The sequence below is a fragment of the Chinchilla lanigera genome, unplaced genomic scaffold, assembly GCF_000276665.1.
Source record: "Chinchilla lanigera isolate Chin_1 unplaced genomic scaffold, ChiLan1.0 scaffold00021, whole genome shotgun sequence".
NCBI classification, from domain to species: Eukaryota; Metazoa; Chordata; class Mammalia; order Rodentia; family Chinchillidae; genus Chinchilla; species Chinchilla lanigera.
The window spans coordinates 25,605,035-25,626,228 of NW_004955422.1; the positions used below are offsets into that span (position 1 = coordinate 25,605,035).

General features: G+C 40.7%; 1 protein-coding gene across 6 annotated transcripts in view; it reads right to left on the reverse strand.

Annotated features, from left to right (window-relative positions):
* The window catches only part of Phf20 (PHD finger protein 20), a 125,036-nt gene that overhangs the window by 41,524 nt on the left and 62,318 nt on the right, over nucleotides 1-21,194 (reverse strand). For 5 of the 6 annotated variants that reach the window (XM_005384767.2, XM_005384764.2, XM_005384766.1 and 2 more), the window contains 3 exons: nucleotides 18,448-18,561; nucleotides 17,627-17,806; nucleotides 16,836-17,015 (listed from right to left, as the gene is read on the reverse strand). In XM_005384767.2, coding sequence (XP_005384824.1) covers nucleotides 16,836-17,015; nucleotides 17,627-17,806; nucleotides 18,448-18,561 — 474 coding nt within the window. The remainder of the gene's footprint in view (nucleotides 1-16,835; nucleotides 17,016-17,626; nucleotides 17,807-18,447; nucleotides 18,562-21,194) is intronic. The other variant, XM_013514071.1, reaches the window with a different exon arrangement.

Genomic DNA, 21,194 nt, shown 5'->3' on the forward strand with positions numbered 1-21,194 from the left:
GAAGGGAAGGGAAGGGAAGGGAAGGGAAGGGAAGGGAAGGGAAGGGAAGGGAAGGGTGGGGAGACATTATCCTTTAAAGGCCTCCGTTTTACCTATAGCCTTCTAAAAATGTGAAATCCGAAATAAACCACAAGATCTTAATATGGCCAACCGCAATTCAGTGGAATTAATATTCCCACTGTTTAGGACATCTTTTATTAAGATAGTCAAAGATTTTTTTTTTACATAGTCTCATTACATGATGCTGGATGGTACCAAGCTTAGTTGACCAAGACCTTGGACACTGTTTTTTGTCTTTTTAAAATATCAAGTGTGTTTCACCTTTCCCCAAAGAATTCTGGGAATCTCAAACAATTTAAGAATCCTTATATTGGAACTACATTTATTCCTATTAAATTCCACTTCCATCTGATTATTTTAGTCTAAGTTTGTTTTAGTATAAGATCTCCCTCCCTCTCCCTCTCCCTCTCCCCGCTCTGTAGTTCAGGCTGGCCTTGAACTCACTACGTAGCCCAGGGGACTTCAAACTCAGTCTCAGCCTTCCAAGTGCTGAGATTACAGGCATGCACCACCATGCCTAGCTAAGAATTCTAACTCTCGATTTTACAAAACTCTATGTAGCTCAGGTATTTATCCAAGGCACTGAAAACCACATCCAGCAGCTGAGGACAGCCTTCAAAATATCCCTTAAGCTGACATCAATCAGTCAATCTACACTCTAAACAGAATTTTCTAAGCCAATTCAGTCTCATCTATGCAGACTACCAATAACCTCATATATCTCCTCCTTGTCCATAAGTAGATTTCAAGACAAATGTGAACTAAATATCTGCTAACAAGCAGGCACACCTGGTCAGACAGTCTAACAATCCAGCAAGACTTGCAAAAGGAAACAAGATTAGTTCAGCAAGATGAAAACTCCCAGCAAAAGCAAAAGGCAGGACAGCTGGACTTCCAAAAAGAGGATGCATTACACTCAGGTGGACCAGCTGCCTCTGAGTGGTGACACAAGGCTCACAGAGGCTCAAGTGGACACAGAGAAACACTCCAATGAGAAGGTACTGCCAAATGTCACTATCACAAAACCCCTGGCCAAGCCAACAGCTCCTTTCCAGAGGACACGAGACAAAGAATTGCTGAAGCTAGGCTTGGTGGCACTTATCTGTAACCCCAGCAGTCTGGGAAGCTGAGGTAGGAGGATTGCAAATTGAAGCCCACATTAGGCAGTATAGCAAGACTTGTCTCAAAATTTTAGGTCTGAGGATGCAGCTCAGTGTGAATGCACTGGGTTGGGGAGGGGGGATTTTGCTGGTTTTTTATGATGGAGGAAACATCAAAAGATTTAAACATTATGAATCTTCACAGCAATTCTACAAGTCACACTTCTCAACATACAAACACAGCAAAGAATAACTTGTTGATACACAAGTCCTTCTGATTATGAGCCTTCTAAAAACCTATCCTGCATTGCTGGAAAAAAACTCAAATATCAGGGCAGGAAATAGGTTATAAGTCAGGTATGAGTGAAAAGCCTGTGACAAAATCTAATAATTGCACAATTAACTATACTTTCAGAACCACAAATCAAAAGGTAGAAAATATTGTGCAGCAAGTAGAGTTCCAATCCAGAGGAACGTCTATAAGTTGGATTATTAATAAGTCCAGCAAAGAGAGTCTTACACAACTTTGACATAAATATAGAATGTATGTTGCTTTGCACTTCCTAGCAGTCCCCTCCATATCATCACTGCTCTTCCTCTTGCTTCTGGACATCCTGGGCTCTGACTGAGCACTATACACTAAGCATACAGCAGCACAACTGTGATAACATCCAGCAGACACATGAGCTACCCCTGCAATTTGTTCACATCTAAAATGTCCATAATGTGAAGTTAACTGGTATCCGTGAAAGTTTGCAAGTTGGGGACTTACTGTATAGGAATAAAATGTTTATGAATTTTTTTTTCTTTTTTTTGGTGTTTTGAGACAGGATCTCACTGTGTTGTTCAGGCCTCACACTCATGGCAATCCTTTTGCCTCAGCCTCCCAAGTGCTGAGATTACAGGCACGGGCCACCATACCTTGCTGTTTATACTTTTTAGTGATGAGAAAATGTTTCAGATGTGTTTTAAAAAAAGAACTATACACACAACAGCAAAAATAGATATATATAAACTCCCCACGACTTAAGCAATTGTTCCTTTCTCATTAAGGTCTTACAAACTGGACTGTTTTATTCCTAAACAACGAATTTTTAGAGCTATGAAAAAATATATTTTCCATACTTCCCTATTTTCCCATACTACCGCAAAAGAAAATACAGTATTCTGTGTGCACAATGAAGGTTGCCAGCTCAGCCAGTGCAGGCCGTGTGGTTACCACTGCATGGCACGGTTTCCACATGCAAACCAATAAAATGATCAAGATATGATATATACCAGTTTGCCAGAAGGAATGTAACTATTATGGATTGCAAACATTAATGAAAAATGATGGCTGCAGGCCTATTATAGGGGGACAGGTAGCCCCATCAATTATAAATTCCCCAAGATTGTAAATGTGTATTTTATCATCTTGTATCAAAATATTCATTTTAATATTCAAACACTTCACATTATAAGCTGTAGCCATATGTTTACTGCTATAATATTAATAAATATTTACAGGTCAAAAAAATGTAAATAAAGATGACTTCTTTGTTATAGGACTTCAACTTTTATAGAGATCAATTTTTTTTTCCTACTTTTCAATGTTTTGTGTTTTGTTTTTTGCAGTACTAGGGATTGAACCCAGGTCTTTACATTGAGCTATATCCCCAGCCCTTTTTTATTTTATTTTCCTTTCCTTTTCCCTTTCCTCTTCCCCTTTCCCTTCCTCTTTCCTTTCCTTTCTGTTTGTTTTTTGAGACAAAGTCTCACTATGTAGTTCAGGCTGGCCTCAAACTTACAGTGATCCTCCTGCCTCAATTCCCCAAGTGCTGACATTACAGGTTCTTGTCACCACCCCTAGCTATCCCCCCATTTTTTTTTATAATTTTGAGATAGGGCCCGATTGAGTCCCTGAGTTGCCCAGTCTAGGCTCAAACTTGTGATCCTCCTGCCTCAGCACTTCAGGATGCTGGGAGTACAGGTGTGTGCCACCATAACCAACTCCAAGTTTTCTAAAATATTCTAATAGCCATATGACTTTTATAGTAGAAAGAAAACCAATAATATATGTTTTAATGTGTGCAGTGCTAGGCATTGAAATCAGCCATTTTTAAAATTTTATTCTGAGATAGACTCTCACTAAATTCCCAGGCTGGCCTCAAACTTTTGATCCTATGTCTCAGACTCCTGAATACCTGGGATTACAGGTGTGAACCCACCATGCCCAGGTATAACATTTCTTTTATGTTTTTATATTACATTCCTCCAACAAAACAAACATGGTGATGAAAGTATAGTCAAGAAACTAGGAGCCAGGTATGGTAGAGTACTCCTCGATCTCAGAATTTTGACAGGCTGAGCCAAGAGGATCAAGAGTTCAAGGCCAAACCAGGTGTGTTGGTGCACGCCTGAAATCTTAGCACTCAGGAGGCTGAGGCAGGAGGATCACTGCAAGTTTAAGGCCAGGCTGGGCTACATAGTGAGTTCAAGACCAACCTGAACTATATAGCGAGACCCTGTCTCAAAAAAAAAAAGTTCAAGCCCAGTCTAGGCAATTTTGTGAGACCCTGTCTGAGGATGAGGGGATAGAGCTCAGTGGTATTGCACTTACCTAGCATGTGCTTGGCCCAGGACTCAAATCCCAGTACAGAAAAGAAAGAAGGCAGGAAGGAGGGAGGGACAGTAGCTAGCTGGGAGGAACCACTCAACAGTACAGTATGTACTTAGTATGCATGACTCCCTAGGTTTAACCCCCAGCACCCAATAAATAAGCAAAGTTGAAGAAAGAGCTGGGGATATACCTCAGTAGTAGAGTGCTGCCTGGCATGCTTGAGGCTCTGGGTTTAATCCCCAGTATAAGGAGCAAGAAGGGAGGAAAATGGAAGGGAAAGAAAGGAAAGGAGGGGCGGGGACAAACAAACTGGGAGACCACTAGTTCCCAAAAAGGCCTACTGAGCCATATATTACTATAGCCCGAGTTATATACGGGGGTGGGGGGTGGTATTTGGAACAGATGTCTTTGATGGCACCAGTTAAGTGACATCATCCACTCTTGGGATATTATGGTCCTTGTCAACATGGGAGAAGCTGCTAGGAAACAGAAGGCAAAAGATATGTAAAATAAGTCCTCAAGGGAGGCCGGTTGAAAAGCAAGGGGTAGAGTAAACTAACTTATTCCCATTATAGAAAGCAGTACGGAAATCACCATTTCCAAGTAGTAGCTGGTATTACTGTTTAGACACTCTATGTTAGTCTGCATGTTTAACAGATTTTTGTTGGGAGGAATTAGGACATGGTACAGTGTCTCCTGGGTATCTGGGCTCAAAACCTCAAAAGTCAACCTTTGTTCTTGCCACTCCTAAATTCCTACTATATATTCATATATGCAGAGAAAAATGGACCATAGATTTTACTTTAAAAAACAGTAACAATAAAGAAAGGTCTCTTTATCTTTTCACTTTTTCCTAGAGGAGCAGATGTCTCCAAGGTGTCTCCTAACACTCCTTGCCTTCTGGTATCCATGCACTTGTGTATCCTCCCCCTCGAAAGGTGAAAGGTGCACGGCAAGAGCAAAGAGACCAACAGGCCTCTAACAGAATATGGCAAAGGTTACAGTCTGTCACTTTTTTTCTTTTTGTCTTTTTGACACAGGGTTTCGCTATGCAGTTCAGGCTGGCCTTGAGCTCACTCTGTAGCCTAGGCTGGTCTCAAACTCCCAAAGATCCTCTTGCCTCAGCTTCCCGAGTGCGGGGATTACAGGCATGCACCACCAAGCCCAGCCCAGTCTGTCACTTTTGTGACCTATTACATAAGATTGTTAATGTCCATCCTACTAGTAGACATTCTCCTTTGCAGACTTAATGAAACAAGCTGTTATACCATGAACTGCTCTGCAGAGGCAAGGACTGGGAATGCCAGTAACAAAGCCAAGACCATCAGCCTGCCAACCTACAAGGAATCAAACACTGCCAGCAAACGTGAGTGTTCAGATGAGAACACAACCCTGGCCAAGCCCTCAATTCCAAATCCATAGAAAGTAAGAAAATAAATGTGTTGTTTTAAACTATTATGTATGGAATAATACTGTTACACCATAATAGCTATTAATTAGTGGGAGCCAGGAATGTAGCTCAACTGCACAGTGCCTGCCTGGCAAGAGCAAGGTCGATTCCAAGTACCAAAAACAAAAAAGAGTGGGAGCAGAAGCCTGCTCATGTTCTATGTGGTACTTTATCCTTCTCCTTTCATAATAAGCATACATTATTTTTTATGAAAAAGCTTTTCAACTACGTTTTCTATAAAAATCCTATTTAGTCCTTTTTTGCATACCCATTGCCAGGATCTCAAACCCTCACTGTAAGATGACTGACAATACTTAGTCTGGCCTTACACAAGTGCCATAGCAACCCAACCACCATCTTGCTTTCCAAACTCATCTCAGGTTTTCCCACAGTGAGGACTCCCTTCCCACCTCAGACAGCGCTGGCTCCAGTGACTGCTTCATGCTCTCACAGCACATGCTCATCTTGTGTCCTGTCCCTGCCATTCCTCCCTGGCTCAGCCAAGTCCTGACTTTTGCCCAGGCCCAGATGACTCAACATGCAGGAAGGGAACCAGATGGCACCCGCTCTCAGGGACTACACACTATCCACGCCTGGCACAAATGACTATCTGCTGCCCTTCATCGTTAGCACTCAGCGTCTGCTCCTGGATCCTGCCACTGCTCCAGCCAGAGGAAAAGAGCCACTTCGCATTGTCTCGGATTGCCTCAGAGCCAGTCGCCAACACAGTTGTTTCCTTATCTGCAATGATACCACATGGCCCAGTAGTTTCATGCCTTTTGACATGTACTTTAAAAAACTATAATAAATACAGGGCGGCAGAGGGATACTAAGAATTGAGCACAGGGCCTCCCTACTGAGCTACATCTTCAGCTCTTTTTTTGAGACAGGGTCTCAGTAAGTTGCTAAGGTGCCCAGGCTGAGCTGGAAACTTGCAATCCTGAGCAACTTAGTGACTTAGTAAGACCCCATCTCAAAATAAAAAAATAGAGCTAGGCAAGGCGGGGCACACTTGTAATTCCAGCACTCAGAGACTGAGGCAGGAGGACTACCAAGAGTTCAAGACCAGCTTGGGATACAGTGTGTTCAGGGTCAGCCTGAAAAGTCAACTAAATATTCACAATTCCAATCAAATGCTTAAAATAGAAAGATATAGAAATGTCCACAAATAGAGGAGCAGTTAAACAAACTATGTAAAGTCTTCATTATGTAATTCTAATCAACCACTAAAAAGAATGAAATAATTCCATACTGATATGAAAATCATATGATATAGCTATATATTGTTAAGTGAAAACAGGAAGTATAACCAAATGGCACTACTTATGTTCATATGTGAAAGAAAAGAGAGCAAGAGAAAAAAAGATGTTTGTTATAAAAATGCACTAAAATAAAACTAGAAGAATAGAAATAAAACTGTTGACAATGGTTACCTATGGAGAGGGGCTCAAAAATAAGGCAAGTAGTAAAGCAGAATTCCCACATTTTCTCTGCATACTCCAGGAACAGTGAGCACACTTGATAATAAGATAACGGGGTTTCTTCACTACATTTCTCCACTTCAGAAACTAGAACTTCTGGGAGAAACCTCTGAATCTAGGCTTGGGTAATACAAGATGAGCTTGGAAAACCTTGTTATGCCAGAAAATAAAAGTGCTCAAAGAACAATGAAGACATAGAAACCAATCTAAAAGAACCCCACTGGCCAAATCTGGGGCAATATAGGTATTAAAAGAAATAATGGTAAGAACAGAGTATAACCTACAGAATAAAGTACGAATTCACTGGTTTATGCTGATATGAATAAGTGGGGAGGAAGAGCAGGAGTAAAAGTTTCTCCTTATGACAGAATACGAACTAATAAATACAGGAGAGATGATTCAGAGTTAAAAATCAACACTTATCACCAATCAAAGTAGTGTTGTTTCAAGCAAGAAATATTAGTGGATGCTAACACAGTGAGTGAAAGTCTGGTCAGAAAACAGATTATTTTGATAATCTCAAAGTATCCTCTCACAAGAAATTAATTTATTATAAAGGGAAAAACAGAGCTTTACAACAGAGAGATCTGATATCTGCAATCCCAGCACTCAGGAGGTGGAGGCAGGTGGATCACCCTGAGTTCAAGGCCAGCCTGAGCTACACAGAGAGACTGTCTCAAAAACCAAAAACATACCAGTTGGTTTTTGTTTTTTTTTTTGTTTTTTTTTTTTGGTACCGGAATCCAACTCAGGACCTTGCACTTTCCAGGCAGGCACTTGTACCTGCTGAACTATATCCCCTACTTTAAAAACCAAAACCAAACAAATAAAAACACCAATGTTTTCCAGGCATTGTGGTGCACGCCTGTAATCCCAACACTCGGGAGGTTGAGATAGGAGGATCACCGTGAGTTGAGGCCAGCCTGGGCTTCAAAGTGAGTTCAAGGCCAGCCTGAACTGCATACCGAAACCCTGTCTAAAAAAAAAAAAAAAAAAAAAAACAATGTTTTATTCAGGGGTAAAGGCCTATAACTTATTTTTAAATATTCAGAAAAATCCAGTTTTAAAAAATAGAAATATTAATAAAATAAATACAGGAAATTGCTAACAACTAAGGGACTTATATTGCCTAATATAAGGGAAGGTATATGGAAATTCTTTTGAGTTATTTGGTTTTGTTTTTATGCAGTACTGGGGATTGAACCCAGGGCTTTATACTGAGTTATATTCCCAGTACTTTTTATCTTATGTTATTATTTTATTTTGAGAAAGGGCCTAAGTTACCCAGGCTGTGTTTGGACTTGTGATTCTCCTTGTCTCAGCCTCCCAGAATGCTGGGATTTTAGACATGTACCACCATTTTTGTAAGTCTGTAATAATTTCAAAACAAAAACCAGAAAAATATATGCAGTCTAGGGATATAACTCAGTGGTACTGGATGCGCTTAACAAAAAGTGAGGCCTTGAACTCAATCCCTAGAACCAAAGAGGCGAGGGAGACACACACACCCCTACATATCTTTAGATACATATACAGAGAAAGTATTTGTATCAGGAAAAATACTTTTGAGGCCACACACTAGCTGAATGGAAAGAAACCAATCCTGCAATCCACAGTCCTGGTAAACATTTCAAGGCTCTGCCCTAGCATTTGGCAATCACCAAAAATCACTGAGCATTTATTCCACAAGATGGCAGAGCTGCTCCAAATGCCTGAGCTGCGTTTGGAGCAGCCACATGCCTCTGCTCTGCTCTGCACTAGACATACAGCCTTCGCCAGCTCCTTACCCTGCTGCCCATGAGCCTGGCTTACACGGATAGCTCTAACATGACCTCAGTTTAAAAACACCAAGGCTGTGGCAGCAGCTTGGGGCAGCAGTCACTAAACAGTGACAACGCAGCACCCTGGCTCCCAGGAACCTTGCTGAATGTTCCACTGCTGATCTACCCCATTTCCTGCTCACTTACATAATACATTCCTGGTGAATGAGTTCTCAACACCCTCCCTCTCCCACAGCAATCTTTCCCAATAGCCCTGTATTTACCAAAAAGCCCTTGTTCCAAAAGAAACAGAACACCACATTCCACTTTCAGACCAACAGCCCCCCTCCCTGCCCTAAAATTCAAGAATCCCAAAAGGGTCACCTGGTCTGGAATACTGACATGACACACACAACTCAATGACTTCACAACCAGCCACCCTCCACACACACCCCTGGGTGTACAGACTGCTACACCAAGTGCCCTGCCTGGAAGCCAGGGTACTTCATCACAGTGTGCAAAGTCCCCCAAGACAACAACTCTGTTCCCTTCATGTGACAGCAACCAGCATCTCATCAGATAGAATGAGGGACCCAGCCAGGCGTGGTGGCACACACCTGAAATACAAGCACATGAGAGGCTGAGACAGGAGGATCACCAGGAATTCAAAGCCAGCCTGGGCTATATAGTGTGTTCAAGAACAGTCTGGACTACATAGCAAGACCCTGTCTTTAAAATTAATTAATTAATTAATCAATTAATTAAAATAATTAAGGAGCAAAATGAATTAGGAACCCAGCTGGAAGGCAGGAATTACACTGCATTACCAATCAGTCGGGGGGCTGGGGATTTAGCTCAGCGACACAGCGCCTGCCTGGCAAGCGCAAGGTCAAGAGTTAGATTTCCCGGTACCGGAAAAAAACCAAAAAAAAAAAAAAAAAAAAACCAATCAGTGGGAAGCATGCAACTGGCTAAATCACTCCCTTTTGCCACATAGTAGGCTCCTTGTCTTTTAAGAGGGAAAGTAATGGTGAAAATTTGGAAGTAACTAGGATGTCTTTCAGCATGAGCTAAATAAATTATGGGACACATAACGAAATGAATTATAATGTCCTTGTGAAGAGACGGGAATGAATGTGTATGAACAGAGCCACATCTAGAGGATGGAACCATATGACTTGTGCTGTGGCTCCTTGAAGAAACTGAGGCTATACAATGGGCAACCTGTTACTTTTTTCTTTTATCAGGTTATAATTTTGAGGGGTTTTCCTTTTGGCTGTATTGAGAAATGAAGCCTTCACACTGAGTTACATCCCCATTCATTCATTAATCATTCATGACACAGGGTCTCACAAAATCACCAAACTGCTCAGAAGGGACGTGAATCCTCAATCCTCCTGCCTCAATCCCCTAGAATGCTAGGATTACAGGTGTGCCACTGTGCCCAGCTTACTTGGTTTTGTTTGTTTTCTTTTTGTCTTTCTGAGACGAGGTCTTGCTATGCACTTCAGGCTGTCCTTCAATGCACTTGGTAGCCCAGGCTGGACTCAAACTCAGCAATCTTCCTGCCTCAGGGTCCCGAAAGCTGGGATTACAGGTATGCGCCACCATGCCCAGTGCTTACTTGGTTTTAATATTTCCTACCATACACTTACAAAATGAGTGAGAAAGGACATCTATCCCCCCCCCCTCTCTCTCTCTCTCTCTCTCTCTCTCGCTTTCTTTTCAGAAAAAAGAAAAACTCACTATGTCACCCAGGCTCAGTCAAACCTTCGGTTCTCCAGCCTCAGCCTTCAGAACAGATGGGATTACATGTGTGTACTACCATGCCAAGTTTAAAATAATTAAAAAATTTTCTTTTTCTGTACTAGGGATTGAAAACAGCCTTGCACAAGGCTAGGCAAGTACTGTGACAAGTACTGTGAGCCACATCCCCAACCTTTTTTCAATTTCATTTTAGCATCGGTTTTTATTAAGTTGTTCAAGACGTTCTGAAATTTAAGATACTCTTTCATTAGACTTCAGAGTAGCTAGTACTATAGGCATGCAACACCAGGCCCAGCAAAATAATTTTCAAATAAAGGTCCCCTAGCCTGGGCTATATAGTGAGTTCAAGGTCAGCATAACACGAACTACATAGCAAGACACTGTCAAAAAAATAAAAAGAAGCAGGGTCCCAACTGCCCTAATTCAGAGACTAGTTATAAAAACTCATCAAAATCCCAGCACTCTATGAAGCTGAGACAGGAGGAACGCAAGTTGAGCCCAACCTGGGCAACTCTGCATGACTCTATCTTGAAATTTTTTTAAAAAGGGGGGCGGGTTTTGGGTTTGGGTGGGGTTGAGACAGGGTCTCACTGTGTAGTTCAGGCTGGCCTTGAGCTCACTATGTAGCCCAGTCTGGCCTTGAATTCATGTCAATCCTCCTGCCTCACTCTCCTAAGTGCTGGGATTACAGGTATGTGCCGTGATGCCTGGCTGAGGGAAAAAAATTATTTTTATTTTAACGGGCTGGGAATGTAATCTTATGTGAAAACCCTGGATTCAATCCCCATACAAAGAAGGGAAGGAAGAGAAGGGAGGGGAGAGGAGGTAAGGGAGAAGGAAAGAAGAGACAAGACTAGTATGTAAACCAAGCAAGGTGGCACACGCCTATAGTCCCAGCACTTAGGAAGCTGAAACAGGAGGATCAAAATTTGAGACCAGTATGAGTTACATGGTAAGCTCAATGCTACTTAGAGGTACATAGTGAAACCCTGTTTCAAACGGAAAAAACAAAAAAACACTACTAGCTGTATGAAAATAATTAGTATTTAATGAATTTACTGATTGTGAAAAATCAAATTTCACTTAGTAATCAAAATTAAGTGAAATTTTTTATTAATCTCTCTTCATGACTCAAAAATGAAGATACTAAGCCCACATAAGCCATGGGAAGATCTCATATTGATGTAATGTTTTTCAATGAAGAAAACTAATGAATAACTATTTACTTTTAGTATTTCAGAAATATACTAAAATATTTCTCACAATAATTTTCAAAACATTCTTTATCTAATTGGATATGTTGATTTTTTAAATTGCCATATCTGAGAGGAATCTTGGGGGAAAAATTGCAACACCAAAAAGTAGAACACACTTGAAACTTCATTTGGAAAAAAAGAGTTGCAATATTATGGCAGACCTAGAAACAGTAAAGCAGGGGATCTCTCTGTTCCAGTTTGGAAGGAAAAGTACAACAGAAGTGTGCTGGTGTGAGGATGTAGCTCAGAGATAGAGTGCTTGCCTAGTATGGAGAAGGCCATAAGTTCCACCCCCAGCACCACACACAACAAAATGTGCTGGTTGTCGCCCCAGAGGTAGAAGTATACTGGCTGAGCTTCACGAAAGCAAGGAGGCTTTGCTGCAGCAACAGTCAGCCCCAAGGACAGGCAACAGGTAGCCAGAAGCAGCAGGAAGTTGCTGGCCAATTAGGGGTCTGAGGCTCTCAGGATCTAGTGTTAATATAGTTTTGGCTATAAGAGTCACAAGTGTTAGCTGCATTATTCTTTTGGTTTTTTGAGACAGGGTCTTTGCTGTGTACTTTAGGCTGCTCTTGGCTTAGTATGTAGCCCAGACTGGACTCAAACTCAACAATCCTCCTGTCTCAGGTCCCCAGTGTTAGTATTATAGTCATGTTCTACTATGCCTAGCACTATATTACTCTTGTACCTGAGAACAAAGCACTTTTCAGTAGTTCCATAAATTCCTCAAAATGACTAGCCCTAGTCTGGCAGCAACATGCACATTCCAGTCTTAACTCATTTCAAGAAGCCTGAGATTAGTCAAAAATCACAGCTGATGCTATCATACCTCACCTCCATCTCCAAATGTCTACCCGCTGCTCACCTTCAAGATCCTGTGGAACTGTAATTCTAGCACTCAGGCGGCTGAGGCAGGAGGATCGCCAGCCTGGGCTACAAGTGAGCTCAAGGCCAGCCTGAACTACATAGTGAAACCCTGTCTCAAAAACACCAAAAAAAAAAAAAGAAGAAAAAAAAGATCCTGTGGAAGGTCTAGTTTCTTCCACCCTTGCCTCCACATCTACAACCTAAATATCACCTTTTCCCAGAGGCACAGTTAAGTGAACACTAAAACCAAGAGTATAGAATATTGAAAAACAAGAGAGTCTAGAATAGGATCTGGCACTTACGAGGTATATACTAAATATTGGTTGACTAAAATAATGAATGGAGGGAGTATAGTGATACACGCCTATAATCCCAGCACTCAGGAGGCTAGGGACAGGAAGACTGCCATGAGTTCAAGACCACTCTAGGCTCCATAGTGAGTTCAAGGCAAGCTTGGCTTATATACCAAGACGCTGTCTCAAAAAAAATTTGTTTCATTAATTAGTCAAATAAAATGAATAGAGCGTCTGTTTTTTAAATAGCCCTTGTTACCTTTGAATGAGCCTACATTTAGAGAATAATCTGAGATCTCTGAGCTTCTAAGGACATGATTCTAATTCCTACTTTGTAGCATAAATGAATGAAGGAAGACAACTTCACCTCCATTCTTCTCTTGGCTTTCAGGTCATCAAAGCAAAAAGCACAAACCTATTTCACAAGAACAGAACAATGAGTTCCACGCTGCCTTTATTCCTCCTAGCTAAAGTTCAAGGTAGTCTACCTCTACCATTACTATAAACTCTCTTGGTGTTACAATTTGTATCTAGATGGCCCCCCAAAGCCTCAAGCCATCAAGGGCGTTGGGCTTTTTAGAGGCAGCTAAATCTAGTTTGTGACTGGTTCACTGTCTAGTCCTGGAACTGGAGGTATGACTGCTATACCCGCCCTAGAGCAGGTAGCCTGCATACAATATAAGGGAGGAAAAGAGGTTTGCTCCTCCCCTATTATTCTTACTGCTTTTGCTGTCTTCCACCACTATGAACTGCTGCCCCTCTGCCATGCCACCCTGCCTTAGTAGAGCCAGTGGATTATGGACTGAAACCTCCACAAACTGTGAGCTAAATTAATCTTTCCCCCTTTAACCTTGGATGTCAGGTATTTTATCTCAGCAACAAGAAAAGTAACCAAGACACTTGGAAAGAAAATAGGTTAAGTACTTCAGTTCTGGTGGTTCTCAATTATTTTCTGATGATACAAAAGAGGATATGAACTCTTAACCATGATCCCTTCCTCAAGACTCACCTGTTCTACCTTTACCTTATTTCTGCATCCCACATAAACCAGATACATAACCAAATTAATTGACACAAAACAGAAATTGTATATGCACCAGACACAGTGGCATGTGCCCATAATCCCAGCACTTAAGGAAAAAGGATCACAAATTCATGTCCCACATGGGCAAATTAGTGAGATTATTTCTGAAAATAAATTTAAGTTTGGTACAAAGACCCTGTGCTCAATCCCCAGCACTACCAAAGACAGGAATAAATTAAGTAAGTAAGTGAGTATATATATTTTGTAAAGAGTTTGTCTAAGGGATCACAAACATATAAACTTTACAATAGGCACTGAATTTTGCTTCTAACTTAGTTTCTTCACTTATCCAATACACACCATATATCTCCTAGTAGTGTACGAACAACTAACTGCCAATTTCAAGTGATGTCTAGATAACATCACTCCTAAGACAACATAATTAAAAGCTTAATCTTCTGCATTGTAAGGATATGACTGTCATGTAGAGCTGTCTCTGTCAAAACAGACAACAGAATCCTGAGATTAAATTCCTGTCTCATTTCTACATCACTTTTAATCATTCCTCTCACAAAACAGGAAAGCAGCTAGGAATAAAGGAACCTTGACGCAAACAGGAAGCTTAGCAAGAGATGGGAGGCCCTTGTACCACGACGCAAGGCTAAGGCATAACACTCTGGGCTCCAGTGCACAAAGGACCAACAGAAAGATAGCAGGGACAAGCTGGAAGAAGACCTGAGTACTCTCAGTTCACTGTTCAAGCTGTAGCCCAAGCTACATAGTTGAGTTCAAGGCCACCCTAAACTACACTAAAGTTAGAGCTTGTCTCACTATTTACTTATGTATCTGGAATTTGCCTTTCCAAAAGGTAAAGAATTTAAAATCTTATATTCTTGCTGGGAGTAATGGGGCATGCCTATAATCCCACCACTTGGGAGGCTGAGGCAGGAGGATATAAAGTTATGTAGCTTGGGCTACATAACTACTCACAAAGATTCTGTATCAAAAATTAAAACAGGCCAGGCATGTAGTTCAGCGTGAAAGCCCTGGGTTCAATCCCCAGTACCACCAAAAAAAGGAAAGAAACCAACAATATATTCTTAAAATACATAAATTAAGATTTCAATTTAGTATAAGACAAATAGTATGTAAAGTACAGATCTCATGATGGCTAATATTAAATAAAGTCATCAGTATGTCTGTGTTAAAACACAGAATCCCTGGGCTGAGGTGGGGGCTCATTAGTAAAGCGTTTGCCTAATGTACAGTAGGTCCTTGGATCAATCTCAGCATCACCAAAAACCAACAAACAAAAAGCAAAATAGAATCATTAACTATCTGATTGACTTCAGGGCTGGAGATTTAGCTCAGCAGCACAGCGCCTGCCTGGCAAGCACCAGGTCGTGAGTTCGATTCCTGGTACCGGGGGAAAAAAAAAAAAACTATTTGACTGACTTCTGAAATGACCTCACAGGAAATATGCTCAAGTGGTTGCCTCTGCTAGAATAATAAGCCAAATCTGTTAGTTAATGGACAGTGCTATTCCTCTACTACCGTAGTTTAAATGCCATGTCCTCCCAATAAGAAGCCCTTCAGGCAGACATGGAAGTTTGATTCATCATTTGTTTGGTTGGCTTGGCTTGGTTTGCTTTGGTTTGGTTTTGGGGTTTGGTTTGATTTTTTGGTTTTCAAGCTGGCCTTGAACTCACTCTGTAGACCAAGCCTGCCTCAAACTCACAATGATCCTGCTGTCTCAGCCTCCCAAGTGCTAGGATTAAAGGCATGTCCCATGCCCGGCTTAGAAAACTACCATACAAACTCTTAAGGCTTCGAAGGTATATATACTTCTATTAATTGCCTTCTCTCCTACTCTACCTCCTTCAATTTAGAGATTCAGTGAGACCTTGCTTCAAAATTTTTTTTCAAAAAGGGCTAGAATGTAGTTCAGTGTGAAGGCCCTGGACCCTGGACATAAAAATAAAAATACCATATAAAATTAGCTTTACACTATTTGTATAAGGTATACATGAAACATAAATATATTTTGTGTTTAGACTTAGGTCTTATCCCGAAGATATACTAGAACATATACATAAATATTGCAAAATCTGAAAAAAAACACCAGACATACAAAACAAGATATGGAAGGAGGGCAAGGAGGAGAGAAAAAGAGGATGTACAAAAAATTAAAATGTGTTATAGCCTGGCACAGTGGCACATGCCTGTAATCCCAGCATGTGGGAGGCTGAGACAGGAGGATCCCTGTGAGTTCCAAGACAGCCAATTCCATCCCAGCACCACCCACCAAAAAAACAACAAAAAAAGAAGAAAAATGCAACTGAGCAGTATCTGCAAGATGTGGCTAAAATAGTACTTCACAGGAAATTTAGAACCTTAAATGCTTATATTTGAAAGTAAAAAGATCTAAAACCACTGAGCCAAGGGTACAGAAAAACTTTTAAAAAGTCAAAACAAATCTATAATGGGGTAGGAGGGTTTTGCTGGAAATTTAACCCAGGGCTTTCACACTGAGCTTTATACGCAGCCAGTTCTTTAACATTTTGAGATAAGGTCTTGCTAAATTGATGGACTGCCAAGGATGGGCTTGAACATGCAATCTGCCTATTTCAGCCTTCTGGAGTTCCATCATTACAAGAGTATTACCACTACAGCTTCTACGGCATTTTCAAAACAACAAACCACAGAGAAAATTCAACTAAAAGGTTAGTTCTTTGAAATCTTCAACAAAATTGATAAATCCCTAGCCACACTAACTAAAAAAGAACGTGAATACAAATTCCCAAAATGAAAAGGGAATAGCATTAAAATAGGGCATTAGCTGGGCATGGTGGCTCACTCCTGTAATCCCAGCACCTCTAGGAGGTTCAAGGAGGAGGATCACAAATTTGACACGCCCCCACTCCACTTTGGGTAACCTAGCAACCTAATGAAACTTTGTCTCAAAATATTAAAAATGGGGGCTGGGGATCTAGCTCAGAGTGAAGGTTATGGGTTCAATACCCAGGACTACAAAATTAATTAATTAAAAATAATTTTTCAATGAGATTATTAATAAAAAGTAAAAAAATCATTAGAAGTTTTTTTTAGTTCACAATCAAAGCAAAAACATATATATATATATATATGCATATATACTGAGTGAACTCTAAATATGAACCTTCTACAGTTGAAATCCCTTTTAATTCAGCAAGAGGAGACGCCGGTTCCGTTTTCATAGTGTTTTCTCCCATTGACTTGCAGTTCAACTCCAAGCCTGCAGCCCCTAATCCATCCCCAAAGGAGTGACAAGTTAGCGTAGATGACACCTGGCCAGCTTCCAAAGGAGATTTCAACTGACCTAGAAGAAAAAAAGAAAGTGTGAGGAACATTATATGTATATAATCTGAAAATCAAAAATCCAGTAATAGACTAAGGAAGCCAGGAACCTGCTAAAGGAAGCTGTTCATCTAACAATATACACTCACAGGTTCCTAAACATATAGCCATGGCTGTGAATATCTCAAAGGAGGATAAAGTGAAAGGAGAAATTCCTAGAAATGTCAATAAAAAAAAGCATGGAGTGAGATGACACCAGAAAGACAGAAAAGCAGGGTTTTTGAAGCAGTGTACCTCCAACCTAGCACGGAGCAATAAGTAAACCCAAGCACAAATGCATTCAGAAAGTCTATCTACAGTGGCTGGGAATTTAGCTCAGCAGCACAGCGCCTGCCTGGCAAGCACAAGGTCATGAGTTTGATTCCCGGTACTAGGAAAAAAAAAAAAAGTCTATCTATTAAATGAATAGTCAGTGGAGAACAAAATATTACATGAATACTGGGGCCCATTCAATAATATGATTTCAAGACAATACTTATGGAAGCCAGCACATAATGACTTAGACTGGCTCTCATTTTCTCACTAGACAAGCACCAGGTTGGCAAAACAATTCCAGAACAGACTCAGACTCACCTTCTTCAGATTCCTTGGTACTAGCTGATGTGTCTCGCAGAGGATCCGCATCAACTGTATCAACCAACTCTGGTACAACCAAATCAGGGTCTAGGACCTCAGGGGTCCCATTAGCGGATAGCCTGGAAGACCGTCTCCTCGATAAATCTTTTTCAGAGCAGTTTTTTGACTTTTTCTGGGCTAGAAACCATTAAGAAAGTTATAGTCCAGAGACTAACAGAAATAATTCTGCCATTACACATTTCTGGGCCAGTTGCCTCTACAAGAATTTTATAGAGACTTCTGGAATGTTAGATTACCATCCTTTCCTACTGGATAGTTTTAAGTAAAGGTAAACTCTCTCTGCTTGGACAGAATTTTTATCACTGAGGACTCACAACATGAAAATATGTCTCTATCTTGACAATTAAGTTCTATTTTGGAGCTTCCCAACATGAAAATCTATATGTTAACTTCCAAAGTCAATTATATTTTATACAAGTCTTATTTAGAGCCTTTACAAATCTTTTTGAAGTCAACAGAGCATTTTTCTAATCAATAAATAGCATTCTTTAATCCTCTCTCAGCATACAAAATTTACCCCTTCCCGAACCACTGAATTTCCAGAGGAATCCAAATCAAACAGTTTGTGGAAATGGATATGATAGCACTGAGCTCCATACTAACGAAGTTTTTGTTTCTTCTAGCAGTAACTCCTAATTCAAGCATGTTCTATTCACATTAGCTCATGTGATCAAGCATTAGAGCCTATAAGTTAGACAAGGGAGACTAATCAACACAATGTCAAATTCCAGCCACATATACACAAATTGGACACTCACATGAATTTTTGTCAAGTCGAGGACGTTTTAATGGGATGTTACTTCCTTTCGATATTTTCCGTCTTCTCAGTTCCAATGTTATTGGTTGTAAAGTTTGAGAGTTTGAATCCACAGCTACAAATACAGAAAACCACATAAAAAAGTATGTAATTTCTTAGTGTCTGGTCTTGTATTTTACATACAAATTATATTCTATATTAAATTATATTATACATGCAGCATCCTCATTAGACTCTTTAAAAAGGGTGCTCTTAAAGAGGAGGGGCATTCTTAGATAAAAAAGAAATGACACGAGTGAGAAAGCACTTCCTCTGGGGAGCATCGACACCTTGCAGACTGACCTGCTGAATCTTTCTGTGGTGTCTCCTATGACTGAGCTCTCCCAAAACTCTCTTTAAAGCACCACACCCCAACATGACCCGTATAAAAATATGAAAATGTGCCACGCATTGTGGCACATGCCTGTAATCCCAGCACCCTGGCGGCTGAGGCAGAAGGAACCCCCTGAGTTCAAGGGAGCCTAGGATACATAATGAGTTCGAGACCCTGTCTCAAAAAAAAAAGTGCCTGGACAAAAATAAAGTCATTTTTATCACCATCAAATTCCACTAAAACTCACCTATCCAGAAGGAAAAGAAAGGAAGGGAGGGAAGGAAGGAAGGACAGATAGAAACCTACCCTATCAGACAGTCAGGAAATTCACCATGCAGGCTAACCCTAAAATGTGTACCATAGAAGTAAGGCTTGATTACTATTTTCAGTCTCTACTTGCTAAATTAGCCATGAGTGTCAACATTTATACTCTCTTTAAAAACAATCCCCAAAGCTACGGGAAGTGGCACATGCCTGTGATCCCAGCACTGTGAAAGGGTGAGGCAGGAGAATGGCAAATTCAAATCCGGTCTGGCCAATTTAGAAACTTAGGGAAATCCTGTCTCAAAATTTTTTAAAAAGTGTAAGGATATGTCTCAGGGCAAAGGCCCTAGGTTCAACCCCCGCACTACCACCACCACCACCACCAAAAAAACCTCCAAAATCTCAGGACACTGCCATGGACAGTCAATGTTCTGGACAAGGCTGATGGTCCTAGCAGATCCACACTTCATATAATTTAGCAATGCAGGCAATAAGCCCTTGGGGAGTGTTTGCACCTTACTTTTAAGCCTGAAAATGTAGACTTTCTCCCCCAGTCTGAGAAAATGAGAATTCAAAATGCAGGCAAGATTAAGAAGAGGACATCAGGGGGCTTGGCAGGAAGTCAGGGATAAGGGGCCTGAGGAAGGACAAAGGAGTTAAGAAAAAGAGGAAGGGAAGAAAAAGGGGAAAGGGAAAGGAAACAGAAGAGGAGAAAGAAGGAGAGAAAAAAAACTCATTAGTAGCTTCAAGTCAGCCGACAAAGGGCTGAAAAAGAGGCAAGGCTGAGCTCCAAGGGGGCCACCCTCGCTCTTGGCTCCTTCTGTATTCCATCTTCCCCACATGCCAGCATTGTTCTCTTCCAAGTGGAGGGAACTTGGATCACACACACTACAAGCTAAACACAAACACATACAACCCTCTCTGCATAGTTCAGATTCTGTTCCCAGCCAGGTCAGAGAACTCAAGGCTCTATATCAATGAATTTCTTCCAAACAATTTTTCTAAAGGACAGTTTCACTATGTACGAGACATCTGGCAAGGCTTCTTCCTTTTGATAAGATATACAAATGAGGACTGACTGCACATAACTTGAGTATTTCTCAAATTTTATTCTGGGAAGATTGTTAGCAATTTGCATTCCTTGGTCTAAATGCAGAGATTGTGACTGGGGAGGACTCAGACACAGAATTATTGTGACAAATGCTTCGGGCAAGGGTTAATATCGTTGCTAACATTGTTTGGAGAATTAAATGCCGATGTCTTGTACTCTGAGTAACTAATTTAAACATAACAATATGCAGTGTATTAACCACTGTTACCTACCCTATTATCTTGTTTTGAAATTTTGTTCTCTTTAAAATTAAAAAAAAAAAAAAAAAAAACAGTGAACTTGGAAAACACCCTTTCTTTATTAAATACCATCTGGCATTATAAAATAAAAACAATAAAGTGAATGCTTATTTTCTTATTTGGGTGAAGCCATGTGAATCTGGGTCAATCATAAGGGCAGTCTGCAAGCCGGGGTATAACTACTCAGTATACACTTTCCACAAGGTTTAATCCACAGCATAAACAGTGAAAGAGGAATCAGTTTCAAAACATTCAAGTCTCACATACACTATTTCCTAAGCTGAGCTGATGACATGTCAGACTTCTACCCTTTCTCATTTTCTACTCTCCTTGTGCAACTCCCACTTTACATAAAAAGGTCTCTCTCTCACTCATCCTATAACATGGTGCAATGCCTACAGGATTAAAACCTCCAGACTTTCTCAATTTAGATTCTCATCTGAACACACAACAGAGATTATTTTTTTGATTTCCCTTAGAGTGGCATACAGTTAGTACCATTTCAATGTACAGAACCCCAAATTAGTCACAGATCATGAATGTCTTGGGCATTAGGACTTAATTCTCTCTCAGAAACCTGTGAAGAGGTCAACTAAAAAAATTTTTTTTCCACTGCTGTGGAAAAATGTAAACCACATGTACTTTAAAATATTTTAAGCCAGGCGTGGTGGCACATGCCTGTAATCTCAGCACTCGCAAGGCTGAGGCAGGCGGATCGTTGTGAGTTCGAGACCAGCCTGGGCTACAAAGTGAGCTCAAGG